Genomic DNA, 19,493 nt, shown 5'->3' with positions numbered 1-19,493 from the left:
TTTCCTTAATTTTTTTTTTTTTTTTTTTTTTTTTTTTTTTTTTTTTTTTAAATTTTTGGTACCAGGGATTGAACTTGGGTCCTTGCCCTTGTAAGGCAGGCAGCAGAACCATTGAGCTAAATCCCCTGCCATTTACCTGAAATTTTAAAGGATTCCTTCTGATACTCCAAAATTTACTGAATATTCTTTTTTTCATTAGCCATGTTCTTCATGGTTTTATTGACATCTACTATATCCTTCTCAAATCTCTTCTCAGAGTAAACTTCTAAACTTTTTAGTCTTTCCACACAAGAGTATTCAACTCCTTTGACAATTACATGCTGTTTTGAGGATGCATCTTACCTTCCTTAAGCATTCCAGATATTGTTACACCAGGCAGAATTTTATGCAGAAACAAAGTGGTTTGTTTTATTTCAGCATTGATACTCTGCTTCATAAAATTCAACAGTTTGAGGATATCATCAGTATTCTAAATAACAGTCTTCAGTTCTGCAGTAACTCCCATGTCAATATCCTGTGTCAAAATTTTCAGTTGTTTTACTGGCTCCTTCCCCTTTACGCAAGTATAAAACAGTAGCTTTCCTTGAGGCTTTCTTTGCCTTAGGCAGTCTCTCCATCTTGCTTAGTATCATTCACTCCCAAAGCTTCATTTACCTGCTAGCGTTAGTATTCAGTTAGTGTTTTACACATCTCAATCCAAGTTCTCCTTCCTGAGTTTTAGACATATCACACTCCTTATCTGACATCTTCCTTATATGGTATTTCAGACACTTCTAGCTCACCTGTCACAAACTGAATTTGTTACTTCTTTATTTTCAGATCTCCCTTCCAGAATTCCTTTTGGCATCCTAATCAATCCAGGAATTCAAAATAACGTTTTAAGAAATCATCCCTGACTCTCCCCTACTTCACTACACCTAGTAACTGAATGCTTTTGTTCTGCTTCTTAATTTTATCTCATATTGCTATTCTTTTCATCCCCAGACCAACCCACTGTTATCTCACTTATTCTGCTGTACTTGTCTTACCTCCTCTCTCTCTCTCTCTCCCTCCCTCTCTCTCGCTGTTTCCAATAATAATCCCTGCTACTCATTGCAGCCGTAATAGTCTATTTAGAATGTGCATCTAATTATTTCTTTCCTCTGCCTAAAATTCTTAATGGAAAACAAAGTCTTACGTGGTCTGATATCTACCCATTTTTATAGCCTCATCTGTGGCCCTCTCCTTGTTTCTCTATATCTCAAGCCCAGAGGCCCTTGCACATACTAGTTCTAGAATTCTTATCCTTGCCCCAAAATTGTTAAATATTCATTCATCCTTTAACTCTTACCTTAAACATTATTTTCTGATTCTTTTTCTTAGGATCTGCTTCTACCCCAGATCTAAGTTAAGACCATCTATTTTCTAACCCTGTGCTTGATACACTCCATCACACTTAAATTAGTTTTTCAGTGTCTCTCTTTGCTCTACTTTGTAAGCTCCATAAAGACAGTGATTTGTTTTGGTTCACTACCTACATGTTTTCTACTGTCACAAGTGGATGCAAGAAGTCGTAAATATGGTCTGGATTTTCTTTAAACAAATGAATGTTTAGTTATTGACATTCAAAGTTGTCATTTCTTCTAGTCATAAAGATTTGCATTAATCACAGCTATATCACTTGGCCTGGATTTCTTGCCCCAAGATGGAAATTTGTTTTTGCAAACTTGCAGGATCTTCTATATGCTGATCCTTCTAGATCATTTATAAAAATATTGATGTTCTGTCCTCTTTCCGATTAATAACATGTGTAGGCTTAGTGTCCAAGAATTACCTGTCTATAGTCACCTTTGTTTCTGTCTCAGCCACTTCTCTATAACAAAACCGTATCCTAAGTCCCATGATGATTAATGTTTAATGATGATAATATTTTATAGTGCCATATGCATTTTTGTCTTTCTTTGTTCACTCCACCATTTTGCTTCACTTTTTTTAACCCGTTTTTGTCCTTCCCTTTCTTTTCCCTTTGTTTTCCTCTTTACATTTCTAATGTTGACCACTGTGGGCATTGTTGAGCATTCTCCCTGGCAAGAATAGAAAGAAAATACTAAATCCTCATACCTTTGGTATTTGATACTATCAAAGAAAAGTAAGAAACTAAAAACACATGCACAAATAAGTAGCTTTATAGAATTTAGTAATAAGTTGAACAGATAAATGTTTTGTGAAAAAGTAAGCTTTGCTTTATGCAGTTTCATTTACAATTTCATTATTCCTAAGAGTATTGTTTGATCAGTAAGAAAATGCTGAAATAATTAGGCCATACTGTGTGACAATGAAGAGTGTTTATAAAGCCCTGTAGTAAAAATAAATTGCCTTTTTTGTTTACATTTAGGAAGACCTAATGTTAGAAAATAGCCTTCTTCATTATTGGCAAAATGTAATGTATATGCAATAAATGGAAAATAATACTCATTTCATTCAGTGAAGCAAGAGGCTGGAGGGTGGAAAAACAGGCAGAATATGGTATAGTTATAATTTGTACTTTATAAATATATTACAGAAAAGTCCTTTCAGTGTTTGTGGTTTGTAATTCTAAAGGCAAATTTAAACCATATATTGTCATGCTTTGAGATCTTTTCCTACTACTTAAGTTACCAACTAAAATTTATTTTACTTTAGCTTATTGTCTTTTCCTTTTGCCCTTTTTAAATTAGGGGGACTACAGGCCATTGCAGAATTATTGCAAGTGGACTGTGAAATGTATGGGCTTACTAATGACCACTACAGTATTACTTTAAGACGATATGCTGGAATGGCTTTAACAAACTTGACTTTCGGAGATGTTGCCAACAAGGTATGTTTTTTATAAGATCTGTTTCTTAAGGTAGCTCAAGTATGAATTAAGTTTCCTAACTACTCTTCACTGATTTTCTTTCGTCACCCTCCTAATTAAACAATGAGTATAAATAAACCTATACTTCACACCTACTGCATATCCTTATTCGTTTGGTTGTCTTACGCATAAATAAAGACAAGACTCATTCACATGTGGAACAATATGAAATGTATATAATTGCATTAAAAATTCCTAGGAATGAGAGCAGAAATCTGAAAATCCTGATAACTGAGACAAGTGTTATACACATATTGATTCCATCCAGATGAAAAACCTTATATTAAATTCCTTATCATTTTTTATCACATTCACTTTCTTTTTCTAGTTTGGAAAGGGAGGAACAGATAACAAAAAATTTAGGAGAATATTTTCCATTATTTATGTAATCTTATTCTGGATTGTTGATGGGTGAAAAACATCAGTTATGATTAAGATGAAACAGTAAAAATTAAATTTGAAGTTTAGTGTCCAGAACCAAATCACAGCTCCAGGTTGTCTTGTTGATGACACTGTTGCATATCTCATTCTACAGGCTACACTCTGTTCTATGAAGGGCTGCATGCGAGCGCTTGTGGCCCAACTAAAATCTGAAAGTGAAGACTTACAACAGGTACTACAGAATGTCAGATGTTTTTTTCTTGGATATTAGCAGGCTAATGACCTGGTTTATAAATGAATATAAATATAAATGAATTTTGTATTCAGACTTGAGTCCATGCCCAAGATGATAATATACAAATTAATTATATATTTGGTTCATCTGCAGGTTATTGCAAGTGTTTTGAGGAATTTGTCCTGGCGAGCAGATGTAAACAGTAAAAAGACATTGAGGGAAGTTGGAAGTGTGAAAGCACTGATGGAATGTGCTTTGGAAGTTAAAAAGGTACCTTTGAAAATGTTTAGTATTGAAATATGAATCCATGGTCAGCTAGCTACTTTTTCTTGCTGCCTTCATCCATCCAAGGATACCTGAATTTCTGATCTGTTTATCTCACCAGTCCATTGTTTTAGTCCAAACCCCTAAAGTATGAAGGGGAAAACTGTACAAGGTGGCTTAGTCAGGGTTTCTCAGCCTCAACACTATAAATATTTTAGACCTTGTTCTCTCTTCTGTGGGACCGACCTGTGCATTTTAGGATATTCAGCAGCTTCACTAGCTGCCAGTACACCCTTCTCCCGGTTGTGACAATCAGAAATATTTCCAGAAATCGCCATATGTCCCCTGGGAGGGAGGGAGGGAGGACAAAATCACTCACGATGAAGAATCTGGTATGTTACCTTTTGAGCTCTCTCAAAGTCCTCAAAAGTTTGATGGTCATTTTATTAAGAGATAATCAGATCCAAAAGTGAGGAATCCCTAAATAATGAATTATTTACAGAAGCAAGTATCTCCAGTGGGATGTCTACTTCAGAAACTTAGCCAATTTAAAATTTTAAAAAACTTAATCTGAGAGGGATCAAGCAACTTATCTTACTTATCTTACTCCACTTTCTCCAACCAGTCCAAGACCCACAGCCTGCATTTTCTTCTTTGTGGGGCCGGGGGGGTACTGGGAAATGAACTCAGGACCTTGCACTTGGGAGGCAGGCAGTGGCACCACTGAGCTAAATCCCCAGCCCCATTTTTTTTTTCTTTTTTTTTTTTTTTTTTTTTTTTTTTTTTCTCTTTTTTTTTGACATGAAGTATCATGACGTTGCCCAGGCTGGTCTCCAACTGGTAGGCTTGAGTGAAGCTCACACACCACCAGTCCTGGCACAATCTACATTTTCTTCTTCAAAACTATCCTTTTCAGGAACACAAAGGTTTTTTTCTTTCATTATTTAGTTATATTTCTGGTGAAATATATTACATTATACCTAGAAAACTTTTGAAAAAAAATTTGTTTTTCTATTAACCAGGGATCAAACTCAGAACCTTGTGGTTGAGAGGCAGGCTTGGTGCCACTGAGTGAAATCCCCAGCCCTGAAATTTAATAATAGAAGAAAAATATGAGCTTGGCCTTATGTTATATTCCTATAAATCCCACCTACTCAGGAGGCTGAGATAGGAGAATTTGCAAGTTCAAGACCAGCCTAGGAAACTTGGTGAAAAGTAAAACCCCATCTCAGAATAAAATAAGACCCGGGATGTAGCTCAGTGGTAAAGCAGTTCCCTAGCACAGACAAGGACCTGGAATTCAATCGCCAATGCCACAAAAGAGAAAGACTGTCACCGGGGTCATGGCAAATTGTGAGCAAATATTTTTAACTATGGCAATTACTATCTGGCCGTTTACTAAGATATTATGTATTAGGTATCTCTGGCTTTTTGTAATTACTTTGGTTTTTTGATGTTTTGCTTTTTTTTTTTTGGTACTGGGAGTTGAACCCAAGGTCTTTGCACTGAGCTATATCCCCATTCTATTTTTTATTTTTGGTACTGCAGATTAAACTCAGGACCTTATGCTTGCAAAACAGGCATCTGCATCACTGAGCTAAATCCCCAGACCCCATCCTATTTTTTATTTTGAGACAGAGTCTCACTAAGTTGCATAGGCTGGACCTGAACTTGTGATCCTCCTGCCTCAGGAATTCCAGAGTGCTGGGATTACAGTGTGTACTACGCACCCAGACATACTGTTACTTTTCATTTATTTATACGTAGGTAGGTGGGTGGTGGGTGGGTGGTTAGGGGGAGAGAGGGAGAGAGAGGGAGAGAGAGGAAGGTTTTTAATACAATAAAATACTGTATCTACTGATGTGACAAGATATGTATATGTGTACTACCTAAGTTCTTAACTTTCATTCAGAAGACATAAACAAATTATGAGAAACTAATTCTAACTAATCAGATATCACATATTCTGTTTCTTAATAGGAATCAACCCTCAAAAGCGTATTGAGTGCCTTATGGAATTTGTCAGCACATTGCACTGAGAATAAAGCTGATATATGTGCTGTAGATGGTGCACTTGCATTTTTGGTTGGCACTCTGACTTACCGGAGCCAGACAAACACTTTAGCCATCATTGAAAGTGGAGGTGGGATATTACGGAATGTGTCCAGCTTGATAGCTACAAACGAGGACCACAGGTACATACAGAGTTTTATATTACTTTAAAATTAATTAAAGTAGAATTAATTTCTTCAAAAAGACCTAATTATAACAGTGTTCTTTTAATTATGAAAGTTCTAGCCCAAAATACATTTACTACAGTGAAAAGACAATTTTTCCTAGTTAAACTCATTAGTGTGTTTATTCTAATAAGGTTTATAGTATCATAAGCCAGAAATGAGCAAATGATACTTGAGAGATATAGCCTATATGTGGAAGAAAAAAAAGTCACAGATATTAGAACAAAATCCCTTCTTGTTTATTAGCATGGCATATATGACTTAATTTTACTTTTTTTTTAGCAAAGCATTTATTGGTACATTTTAGATGTATATAATGATAACATTTTATCATAGGGAATTTGTACTGGTACATGTTGTATTGTGCTTTTTATTTCCTCTGCCCCCCCCATGTACAAAGTCCTTGTTTCCATTTTTTCCTTAGATTTTTTTTCCTTGCCTTTTTTACTTTCCCCTTTCCCCTCCCTTGTTCCCCTTCTCATATGAACATTTTCTTCCCAATTCCCAATGTCTATTGTACATTTTAGTCCGTATTTCCACTTTTGGTTTCTCACACCAGGAAAGCAATATAATATTTAAGCATGTGTTTGATTTATTTCACTTGAGTATGGTCTCAAAGTGCATCCATTTAACTATAAATGTCTCAAGTTCATCCTTCTTTAGACAGAGTAGTATTCTACTGTATACAAAAACCACATCTCAGCTGGGTGTGGTGGCGCACGCCTGTAATCTCAGCACTTGGGAGGCTGAGGCAGGAGGATTGCTGTGAATTCAAGACTAGCCTGGGCTACACAAGGAATTCCAAATCAGTCTCAACTACACAGTGAGACCCTGTCTCAAAAAACCAAAAAGAAAAAGAAAGAAAGAAAGAAAGAAAGAAAGAAAGAAAGAAAGAAAGAAAGAAAGAAAGACCACATCTTCTTTATCCATTCATCAGTTGATGAGCATTTGGGCTGTTTCCAAGATCTAGCTAGTACAGATTGTGCCACTGTAAATATGGGTGTGCATATATCACTCCTGGTATGATACTTTTAATTCTTTAGAAAAGATAACAATAAGAGGAATAGCTGTGAGCCGGGCATGGTTGCCCATGCCTGTAATTCCAGCACACTTGGGAGGCTCAGGCAGGAGGATCCCTATGAGTTCGAGACCAGCCTGTGCTACATAGTGAGTTCCAGGTCAATCTCACCTACACAGTGAGACCCTGTCTCAAAAAAAACCAAAGAAAAAAAGGAATAGCTGTGTCAAATGGTACCTCCCGTTTTAGTTCGTTGAACAATGTCCACACTGATTTCCACAGTAGTTGCACCAGTCTACACTCCTACCAACAGTAGAGAAAGAAGGTTTCCTTTTCCCCCACAACCCCTCCGGCATTTGTTATTGGTTGATTTCTTGATAACACATTTTTTCTGTAATGAGATGGAATATCAGCATTGTTTTGATTTGCATCTTTCGAATATAAGAATTTGGGGGGTACTGGGAATCAAATTTAGGACCTCCTACTTGCCAAGCAGGTGTTGTACCACTAAGGTACATCCCCAGCCCCTTAATTTCAAAACAAAGCAAAAAATTGAACGTGACTCATGCACATTTTTGTAGTAAGTCTTAACATCAGTAACCATATTTAACCACCAGTCAGTCATCTAAGTGCCTAGATCTGTTGAATCCAAGAGATCACTTCCTGGTCAGATCACACATTTTTAAAACTTGGAGTCTGTATTCTGTCAAAAAAAAGAAAAATGATTATCTTTTTTGTTTGTTTGTTTGGTTTTTGAGACAGGTTCTCACTGTATAGTTGAGATTGACCTGGAACTCACTGTGTAGCCCAGGCTGTTCTCAAATTCACAGCGATCCTCCTGCCTCAGCCTCCAGAGTGCTGGGATTACAGGCATGCACCACCACACCCGGTTTAAAAAAATGAGTATCTTTCACACTTATTAATTTAATTTATCCAGTACTGTTCCTCTGATTTTCCAAAAGAACATGAGTTTCTTTTAGTAAATGGGCCTGTAGGAATATAAGTAAACATCTTTTTCAAGCATGGTGGCACACGTCTATAATCCCAGCACTCTGGGAGGCTGAAGCAAGAGGATCATAAATTCCAGCTTAGTCTAAGGGACCTGGTGATTTAGTGTGACCTTGTCTCAAAATAGAAAATTTAAAGGGGTGGGAATACATCTCAGCACTAAAGCCCTGGGTTTTATCCTCAGTTTTATGGAGAAAGAAAAAAAGTTTTTGATGCACAGACTACAGGCTTTACATCCCTTTCTGCTACGCAAAGATATCTTAAACTCAATAAGGAATCAGTTGACTTCTGGACTACTGGGAAGACCACTATATTAGAGCTTATTGTACACTCTTGCCAGTCAATTTTAGAACCCACTAAAGCAGAATATGCTATCATTAAGGCTCAATTTGCTGTGCATTAAACAAACTGGTATAGCTTTTACCAGTACCATAGTTCATTATATTGATTCTTAGCCCTGTATTTATATGTTTTAAATATCTTAAAAATCTTTAATTTATATTATGTTTAACAACTCCCCGCACTTGGGAAGCTGAGGCAGGATTTTGAAGCCTTCCTGGGCTACACAGTGAGTTCAAGGCCAGTCTGAGCTATAAACAGAGCAAGACCCTGTCTCAAAAGAAAAAAAAGTAGTGACTGTACACACTGTCAGAGAATACTTGTAAAGGAGATGGCAATATCACAAAATAATGCCAGAGACATAGAGATAATTCTAGAAAGTAAGTATGCTGGTATAAGAGTATACAGTAAGCTCCCTGAGTTCTTAAGGCTATCTCAGTGAGTCTCTTTGTCTCTTCCAAGATATCTCAGCAATCCACACTGTGACAAGCATCTGTAGATTAAATTACTATCCAGTTCCCATTTAACAGTTTTATGATATACTTACAATTCTTAAATTGAGAAACAGTTGCCATGTAAATAAATATATCTGCCCTCCAAATTTTTTTTAAGATACTGGTTCAGAATAGGAAGTATAGCATAGATGGAAAAAAAATAACACTTTTTCTTCTTTTAGTCTGACAAATAAGTACAGACATTCCTTGTTTAACAACTGAGTTACAGTCCTTCTACCAGGTTGTTGAGCTGGCCACTAGTGAGGAATTGTATATAGTGTGTACATTACAATATGCAGAACAAGGAAATGGTCACAGGAAACTCCAGTTTGATGACTTTGCTTTTATTTGCATAACTCTTACATGCAGTGCTATAATATATAACATAACATGAAACTATAGCACTGTACTCTACAATCAGCAAAAATTACAATACTGTATAAAGGTATACTGTATAAAAAGACACTGAGGCTCTATCAACAAGATGTGCAGAACTGTACAAAAAAAGACAGGTAAGTCCAAGTGGTGGGGTCATAAGTCTTAACAGCACCCCTGGGTGGTAAATAGGTCCTTAAACAAGGAATATCTGTAATTTAAAACAAATGTACGAAAGAATAAAAAGAGATGCGGATGCTTGGAACGTATAGGTTAATTGGTACAGTATTATACCTATTAAATTTCCTATTAATCTTTAGATTTAAGTTTGCTTTCTATTCTCTTATTTGTATTGATACAGATTTTTTACCTTAATTTGTGATGTCTTGTTTTTATTCTAGGCAAATCCTAAGGGATAACAACTGCTTACAAACTTTATTACAACACTTAAAATCTCACAGTTTAACAATAGTCAGTAATGCATGTGGAACTTTGTGGAATCTCTCAGCAAGAAACCCTAAAGACCAGGAAGCATTATGGGACATGGGGGCAGTCAGCATGCTCAAGAACCTCATTCATTCAAAGCACAAAATGATTGCTATGGGAAGCGCTGCAGCTTTAAGGAATCTCATGGCAAATAGACCAGCAAAGTATAAAGATGCCAATATTATGTCTCCTGGTTCAAGCTTGCCATCTCTTCATGTTAGAAAACAAAAAGCCCTAGAAGCAGAATTAGATGCCCAGCATTTATCAGAAACTTTTGACAATATTGACAGTTTAAGTCCCAAGGCATCTCATCGTAGTAAGCAGAGACACAAGCAAAGTCTTTATGGTGACTATGTTTTTGATTCTAATCGACATGATGATAATAGGTCAGACAGTTTTAATACTGGAAACATGACTGTTCTTTCTCCATACTTGAATACTACTGTATTGCCCAGCTCCTCTTCCTCAAGGGGAACTTTAGATAGTTCTCGTTCTGAAAAAGACAGAAGTTTGGAGAGAGAACGAGGGATTGGCCTAAGCAGCTACCATCCAGCAACAGAAAACCCAGGAACCTCTTCAAAACGAAGTTTGCAGATGTCTACCACTGCAGTTCAGATTGCCAAAGTTATGGAAGAAGTATCGGCCATTCATACCTCCCAAGAAGATAGGAATTCTGGTTCCACCACGGAATTACACTGTGTTACAGACGAAAGGAATGCAATACGAAGAAGCTCTGCTGCCCACACACATTCAAACACATACAATTTCACTAAGTCAGAAAATTCAAATAGGACATGTTCTATGCCTTATACCAATCTGGAATATAAGAGATCTTCAAATGATAGTTTAAATAGTGTCAGTAGTAGTGATGGTTATGGTAAAAGAGGTCAAATGAAACCCTCAATTGAATCATATTCTGAAGATGATGAAAGTAAATTTTGCAGTTACGGTCAATATCCAGCTGACCTAGCCCATAAAATACATAGTGCAAATCACATGGATGATAATGATGGAGAGCTAGACACACCAATAAATTATAGCCTTAAATACTCAGATGAGCAGCTGAACTCTGGAAGACAGAGTCCTTCACAGAATGAAAGATGGGCAAGACCCAAACACGTAATCGAAGATGAACTAAAACAAAGTGAACAAAGACAATCAAGGAGTCAAAATACCACTTACCCTGTATATGCTGAGAGCACTGATGATAAGCACCTCAAGTTCCAACATTTTGGACAGCAGGAATGTGTTTCCCCATACAGGTCCAGGGGAACTAATGGCTCTGAAGCAAACCGAGTGGGTTCAACTCATGGGATTAACCAAAACGTAAACCAGCCTTTGTGTCAGGAAGATGACTATGAAGATGATAAGCCAACCAACTATAGCGAACGTTACTCTGAGGAAGAACAGCATGAAGAAGAGAGACCAACAAATTATAGCATAAAATATAATGAAGAAAAACATCATGTGGATCAGCCTATTGATTATAGTTTAAAATATGCCACTGACGTTTCTTCCTCACAGAAACCATCATTTTCATTCTCAAAGAGTTCATCTGCACAGAGTTGTAAAACCGAACACATCTCGTCAAGCAGTGAGAATACATCCACACCTTCCTCTAATGCCAAGAGGCAGAATCAGCTGCATCCAAATTCAGCACAAAGTATAAGTGGTCAGACTCAAAAAGGTACCACTTGCAAGGTTCCCTCTATCAACCAAGAAACAATCCAGACTTACTGTGTAGAAGACACCCCAATTTGTTTTTCAAGGTGTAGTTCCTTATCATCTTTGTCATCAGCTGAAGATGAAATAGGATGTGATCAGACAACACAAGAAGCAGATTCTGCTAATACTCTGAAAATAGCAGAAATAAAAGAGAATAGTGTGACTAGAGCAACTGAAGATCCTGCAAATGAAGTGTCAACAGCGTCACAGCATGTTAGAACCAAATCCAGCAGACTCCAGGCTTCTGGTTTATCTTCAGAATCAACCAGGCACAAAGCTGTTGAATTTTCTTCAGGGGCAAAATCTCCCTCCAAAAGTGGTGCTCAGACACCCAAAAGTCCACCAGAGCACTATGTTCAGGAGACTCCACTCATGTTTAGCAGATGTACTTCTGTCAGTTCACTTGATAGTTTTGAGAGTCGTTCCATAGCCAGCTCTGTTCAGAGTGAACCATGCAGTGGGATGGTAAGTGGCATTATAAGCCCCAGTGACCTTCCAGATAGCCCTGGACAAACCATGCCCCCAAGCAGAAGTAAAACTCCCCCACCTCCTCCCCAAACAGTGCAAAGTAAGCGAGAGGTACCTAAAAATAAAGTGCCTCCTGTTGAAAAGAGAGAAAGTGGACCTAAGCAAGCTGCTGTGAATGCTGCTGTTCAGAGGGTCCAGGTCCTTCCAGATGCTGATACCTTATTACATTTTGCCACAGAAAGTACTCCAGATGGATTTTCTTGTTCATCTAGCCTGAGTGCCCTGAGCCTTGATGAACCATTTATACAGAAAGATGTGGAGTTAAGAATAATGCCTCCAGTTCAGGAAAATGACAATGGGAATGAAACAGAACCAGAGCAGCCTGAAGAATCAAATGAAAACCAGGAAAAAGAGGCAGAAAAACACATTGATTCTGAAAAGGATCTGTTAGATGATTCAGATGATGATGATATCGAAATACTAGAAGAATGTATTATTTCTGCCATGCCAACAAAGTCATCACGCAAAGCCAAAAAGCTAGCCCAGACTGCTTCAAAATTACCTCCTCCTGTTGCAAGGAAACCAAGTCAACTACCTGTCTACAAACTTCTACCATCACAAAACAGACTGCAGACACAAAAACACGTTAGTTTCACACCAGGAGACGATATGCCACGGGTATATTGCGTAGAAGGGACGCCTATAAACTTTTCAACAGCTACGTCACTAAGTGATCTAACAATAGAATCTCCTCCAAATGAGTTAGCTGCTGGTGAAGGGGCTAGAGCAGGGACACAGTCCAGTGAATTTGAAAAACGAGATACCATTCCTACAGAAGGCAGAAGTACAGATGAGGCTCAGAGAGGAAAACCGTCATCTATAACTATGCCCGAACTGGATGACAATAAAACAGAGGAAGGTGATATTCTTGCAGAATGCATTAATTCTGCTATGCCCAAAGGAAAAAGTCACAAGCCTTTCCGTGTGAAAAAGATAATGGACCAGGTCCAACAAGCATCTGTGTCTTCATCTGGAACTAACAAAAATCAAATAGATAGTAAGAAAAAGAAACCTACTTCACCAGTAAAACCTATGCCACAAAATACCGAATGTAGGACACGTGCAAGAAAGAATACAGACTCAAAAAATAGTTTGAATGCTGACCGAACTTTCTCAGACAACAAAGATTCAAAGAAACAGAACTTGAAGAATAATTCCAAGGATATAAATGATAAGCTACCAAACAATGAAGATCGAGTCAAAGGAAGTTTTGCTTTTGATTCACCTCATCACTACACCCCCATTGAAGGAACACCTTACTGTTTTTCACGAAATGACTCTTTGAGTTCTCTAGATTTTGATGATGATGATGTTGACCTTTCTAGGGAAAAGGCTGAATTGAGGAAGGGGAAAGAATATAAGGACTCAGAAGCTAAAGTTACCAGTCACACAGAACTAACCTCAAACCAACAATCAGCTAATAAATCACAAGCTGTTACAAAACATCCAGTAAATCGAGGTCAGTCTAAACCTTTACCACAAAAGCCACCCACTTTTCCCCAGTCATCCAAAGACATACCAGATAGAGGGGCAGCAACTGATGAAAAATTACAGAATTTTGCCATTGAAAATACTCCAGTGTGCTTTTCTCGTAATTCCTCCCTGAGTTCTCTCAGTGACATTGACCAAGAAAACAACAACAAAGAAAATGAATCCATCAAAGAGACTGAGCCTCCTGACTCACAAGGAGAACAAAGTAAACCTCAGGCATCAGGTTATGCTCCTAAATCATTTCATGTTGAAGATACCCCTGTTTGTTTTTCAAGAAATAGTTCTCTCAGTTCTCTTAGTATTGATTCTGAAGATGACCTCTTGCAGGAGTGTATAAGTTCTGCAATGCCAAAAAAGAAAAGGCCCTCGAGACTCAAGGGTGATAATGAAAAGCACAGTCCCAGAAACATGGGTGGCATATTAGCTGAAGATTTGACACTTGATTTGAAAGATATACAAAGACCAGATTCAGAACATGGTTTATCCCCTGATTCGGAAAATTTTGATTGGAAAGCTATTCAGGAAGGTGCAAATTCCATAGTGAGTAGTTTACATCAAGCTGCTGCTGCTGCCTGCTTATCTAGGCAAGCTTCATCTGATTCAGATTCTATCCTTTCACTGAAATCAGGAATCTCTCTGGGATCACCTTTTCATCTTACACCTGATCAAGAAGAAAAACCCTTCACAAGTAATAAAGGTCCACGAATTCTCAAACCTGGGGAGAAAAGTACATTAGAAACTAAAAAGATGGAATCTGAAAATAAAGGAATTAAAGGAGGTAAAAAAGTTTATAAAAGTTTGATAACTGGAAAAGTTCGATCTAATTCAGAAATTTCAAGCCAAATGAAACACCCCCTTCAAACAAATATGCCTTCAATCTCTCGAGGTAGGACAATGATTCATATTCCTGGAGTGCGGAATAGTTCCTCAAGTACAAGTCCTGTTTCTAAAAAGGGGCCACCCTTGAAGACTCCAGCCTCCAAAAGCCCTAGTGAAGCTCAGACAGCCACCACTTCTCCTAGAGGAGCCAAGCCATCAGTGAAATCAGAGTTAAGCCCTGTTACCAGACAGACTTCCCAAATAGGTGGGTCAAATAAAGGGTCTTCTAGGTCAGGATCTAGAGATTCCACTCCTTCAAGGCCTGCTCAGCAACCATTAAGCAGACCTATGCAGTCTCCAGGGCGAAACTCCATTTCCCCTGGTAGAAATGGAATAAGTCCTCCTAACAAATTATCTCAACTGCCCAGGACATCATCCCCCAGTACCGTTTCAACTAAGTCTTCAGGTTCTGGGAAAATGTCATACACATCCCCAGGCAGGCAGATGAGCCAACAAAACCTTACCAAACAAACAGGTTTATCCAAGAATACCAGTAGTATCACCAGAAGTGAGTCTGCCTCTAAAGGACTAAATCAGATGAGTAATAGCAATGGATCCAATAAAAAGGTGGAACTTTCCCGAATGTCTTCAGCTAAGTCAAGTGGAAGTGAATCTGATAGATCAGAGAGACCTGTCTTAGTACGACAGTCTACTTTCATCAAAGAAGCTCCAAGCCCAACCCTGAGGAGAAAACTGGAAGAATCTGCTTCATTTGAATCTCTTTCTCCATCTTCTAGACCAGATTCTCCCACTAGATCCCAGGCACAAACGCCAGTTTTAAGTCCTTCCCTCCCTGATATGTCTCTCTCCACACACTCATCTGTTCAGGCTGGTGGATGGCGAAAACTTCCACCTAATCTCAGTCCCACTGTAGAGTTTAATGATGGAAGGCCAACAAAGCGTCATGACATAGCACGGTCCCATTCTGAAAGTCCTTCCAGACTTCCAATAAATAGGTCAGGAACCTGGAAACGTGAGCACAGCAAACACTCATCATCCCTTCCTCGAGTAAGCACTTGGAGAAGAACTGGAAGTTCATCTTCAATTCTTTCAGCTTCATCAGAGTCCAGTGAAAAAGCCAAAAGTGAGGATGAAAAACATGTATACTCTATTTCAGGAACCAAGCAAACTAAAGAAAACCAAGTATCCACGAAAGGAACATGGAGAAAAATAAAAGAAAGTGAACTTTCTCCCACAAATACTTTGCCAATCACTTCCTCAGGTGCTACAAATGGTGCTGAATCAAAGACCCTGATTTATCAAATGGCACCTGCTGTTTCTAAAACAGAGGATGTTTGGGTGAGAATTGAGGACTGTCCTATTAACAACCCTAGATCTGGAAGATCTCCCACAGGTAATACGCCCCCAGTAATTGATGGTGTCTCAGAAAAGGTAAATCTAAGCATTAAAGATTCAAAAGATAATCAGGGAAAACAAAATGTGGGTAATGGCAGTGCTCCTGTGCACAGCACAGGTTTGGAAAACCCCCTGAACTCCTTTATTCAGGTGGATGCCCCAGACCAAAAAGGAACGGAGACAAAATCAGGACCAAGTAATCCTGTCCCCACAGCAGAGACTAGTGAAAATTCTATAGCAGAACGTACCCCATTCAGTTCAAGCAGCTCCAGCAAGCACAGTTCACCTAGTGGGACTGTTGCTGCCCGAGTGACTCCTTTTAATTACAATCCAAGCCCTAGGAAAAGCAGCGCAGATAGCACTTCTGCCCGGCCATCTCAGATCCCAACACCGGTAAATACCAACACAAAGAAACGAGATTCAAAAACTGACAGCACGGAATCCAGTGGAACTCAAAGTCCTAAGCGCCACTCTGGGTCTTACCTTGTAACATCTGTTTAAAAAAGCTGGAAGGATGAAACTAAGAAAATTAGGTGTTAATTACAACTGCTCTAAGAAATTTTCAGATGAAAACTTAAAAAGATTGAACAGTTTTGTAAATAGGTTTGATTCTTGTTAGAGGGGTTTTGTTCTGGAAGCCATATTTGATAGTACACTGTCTTCACTGGTCATATTTTGGGAGGCACTCTTGATATTTAGGGGAAAAATGGTAAAGCCAAGTATATTTGTACAGTACGTTTTACATGTATTTAAGTAGCATTCATCCCATCCTTTAATTATCGTGTGTCTTAAAATAACACTACAGATAGAAAATATATATTGCTGTTATCAATCATTTCTAGATTATAAACTAACTAAACTTACATCAGGGAGAAATTGGTATTTATGCAAAAAAAAGAGTTGTAGTCCTTGTGAATCTATCTAACATCGTAATTAATCATGTGGCTGTGAAATTCACAGTAATATGGTTCCCGATGAATAAGTTTACCCAGCCTGCTTTTGCTTTACTGCATGAATGAAACTGATGGTTCAATTTCAGAAGTAATGATTAACAGTTCTGTGGTTACATGATGTGCATAGAGATAGCTACAGTGTAACAATTCACACTGTTTTGTGCTCAAAAAAAAAAAAAACTGTGTAACTGTAAAACATTGAATGAAACTATTTTACCTGAACTAGATTTTATCTGAAAGTAGGTAGAGTTTTTGCTATGCTGTAACTGTTGTATATTCTGGTATTTGAGGTGAGATGGCTGCTCTTTTATTAATGAGACATGATTTGTGTCTCAACAGAAACTAAATGAACATTTCAGAATAAATTATTGCTGTATGTAAACTATTACTGAAATTGGTATTTGTTGGAAGGACCTTATTTCACATTTGTATTAATAATTGTCAAAAGGGCCTCTTTTAAAAACGTATATGAATTTTTTCTTCAGATTCTATGCATTAAGAGAAAAATTCCTCTTCCTCTTACTGTAATAAAAACATTTGAAGAAGACTATTGGCACTTAACCATTACTGAAATTAATTTTTCTTTATGTGATTAGCACTTCTTGCTATTTAATGTTTTTCCACGTTTTTTTTTCCTTACTCCATTACAGCCCAGTTAAAATATATGCATATTAGACTGCCTAGCACAAGCCTCAACAGTGAACATAACAAGCCCACACAGCGTATTTCCTTTTCTTACTAGAATTCTGTACTTGAAAATGTAATGATTTTTTGGAAAGTAGAAGTAATCTCTTCTCAGCTCTACAACATAGCTGCTTTCCCCTTCATCTTCTCCCTGTTGCTACTGAATCTGAAATGAACATCATTTATCACCCCATATGTTAGGGCAGATTTTTTGCAGCCAAGTATAATCAGTATTTTGCCATCATATGAAACTTCAGAGATAGATTTAATACCATTAAGATAATCAAAGGGATCTTAAATTTTATTTTTGATGGGTATGGCTGTGGGGAAGTCCTTCATAAAAGAAAATACTTAGGGTCCTTTACTTACTGCTATGTCTTACATTTATCATAAAAGATCAGAGGGTGACCATGATGATAAGTGCTCATATATTTGTTGATAAATAACAATTTTATTTTTAATGATAAAATTCATGTACCTTGCATTTGGAGATGGAAACGGATTTCTAGCCATGTGGGGTACTGGAAAAAGGAAATGAGATGTGAGTTTGCCCACCTACCTGGTGCCCTTGAAGTCAGTCGTACAGTTCACTGTCTATTGCTTGCTTGTGTTTATAACTGGCAGGTAATGGGGCTCATTATTTTTAAAGCTAAAATGCCTGGAAATTAAAGTGCTGTAATTTTAACTAAGGCATTTTACTCCAAAGCCTATACTCTTTCCAGTGCTCCACTTTTAAACACCTCATGTACTTAATCTTTGGAATATATCTACCTTTAAATTTTGTCAAATTTTTATCTGAAATTGTGAATAATACTCTATTTTGTTCTTCAAGGCTGCCATGAATAATAGAGACACATGTATAATCATTTTCTTTCAGTCATGATTTTGTCTGAATTACTGCATGTTTTTATAAACCACTTCAGATATTTTTATGGAAGAAGATGGGGTATTAATTAGAATAAAAATCTCCTTAAATTCACATTAAAGGAAGAAACATCAGTATTTGAAATGAAACAAGAGTTCATTTCATGTGCCCCAAGACGATCTCCTGTGGGCACCACTGCTGGGAGAAGGGCCAATCAGTGTGTGTAATTCCTCAAAGAAAGGGTTGCTGGCTGAGACCCTCTAGTTAAGAGAGATGGCTGCGAATTAATAAATGGACAAATCTCAGTCCTACTTTGGAAAGTCCACAGGGTTCTGCCATGAATGATAGGCCAGGTACTCCCAGAGTGTGCTTGGACAAATGCATACTAAACCCAGTGCTGGAATTGGTTAATAGTTGTGATGCCATTGCCAGGTGGCAGGTGCAATGCCCTATTTAGCTTGGACTGCAGCTCAGTGGTTTTCCAACGAAGACTTATTTGAATCATCTTGAAAGCGAGGCACAGTAGTGCACACCTGTAATCCCAGTTACTGGAAACTCTAAGGCAGAAGATCAGCCTGGGAAACTCAGGAAGGCCTCATCACAAAAGCAAAAAGCTGGTCCACAGTTTGAGTAGGTTTGGGGGGGGTGGTCAAGAATGGCATTTGTAACAAGCTGAAATGTGCTGCTGCTGATCTGAAGACCACAGTTTGAAAATGATTACCCTCAGTTACCATGAAGTTCCTTGAATAATTGCCTTTGGCTCTAGCAGTTCAAAACCTGGACCTTTGCTGGGCGTGGTGGCGCACACCTGTAATCCCAGCACTTGGGAGGCTGACGCAAGAGGATCACCATGAGATTGAGACCAGCCTGGGTTATATAGTGAGTTCCGGTCAGTCTCAACTATGTAGTGAGACCCTGTCTCAAAACAAACAAAACTGGACCTTTAATCTTCCAGCAAATAAGGTGGGGATTTGGCTCTGCCTTATAAGCACAAGGGCCAGAGTTCGATCCCCAGTACCTGCCCCACCCCCAAAAATCTACCAACAAATAAATTCTTCCTCTGCCATGAAAGACTTGAATATTGAGCTATTCGGTATTCCATTTCATAGCCCATTTCAGCTGCCTACAGGGAACATACACCAGACATGAATGAAAAAGTACTTCTGAAGACATATGTCTGAAAGATCAGTTTATGTTTCCTCTGATTTAGTTACTGTAAAAGGCAGTAGCTTCAATAAATATTTTCTTTGGATATGTAATAAAATGGAACTTTGAGCTGAGGGAAAATTGGTTTCAAATG

At 38.0% G+C, this 19,493-nt stretch overlaps 1 protein-coding gene across 8 annotated transcripts in view; it reads left to right on the top strand.

Annotated features, from left to right (window-relative positions):
- Positions 1 to 19,042, top strand: part of Apc (APC regulator of WNT signaling pathway) — a 123,207-nt gene extending 104,165 nt beyond the window's left edge. For all 8 annotated transcript variants that reach the window (XM_019205096.2, XM_033767363.1, XM_033767365.1 and 5 more), the window contains 5 exons: positions 2,697 to 2,836; positions 3,411 to 3,488; positions 3,645 to 3,761; positions 5,736 to 5,950; positions 9,628 to 19,042. In XM_019205096.2, the coding sequence (XP_019060641.1) occupies positions 2,697 to 2,836; positions 3,411 to 3,488; positions 3,645 to 3,761; positions 5,736 to 5,950; positions 9,628 to 16,192 (7,115 nt within the window). In that variant the 3' untranslated portion in view covers positions 16,193 to 19,042. The remainder of the gene's footprint in view (positions 1 to 2,696; positions 2,837 to 3,410; positions 3,489 to 3,644; positions 3,762 to 5,735; positions 5,951 to 9,627) is intronic.
- Positions 19,043 to 19,493: the final 451 nt, after the last annotated feature.

Source organism: Fukomys damarensis, unplaced genomic scaffold, assembly GCF_012274545.1.
Source record: "Fukomys damarensis isolate Sample0158 unplaced genomic scaffold, DMR_v1.0_HiC HiC_scaffold_3, whole genome shotgun sequence".
Classification (NCBI taxonomy): Eukaryota; Metazoa; Chordata; class Mammalia; order Rodentia; family Bathyergidae; genus Fukomys; species Fukomys damarensis.
Note: the sequence above shows the minus strand (reverse complement) of the source record. Positions and strands in the feature narration are given on the sequence as shown.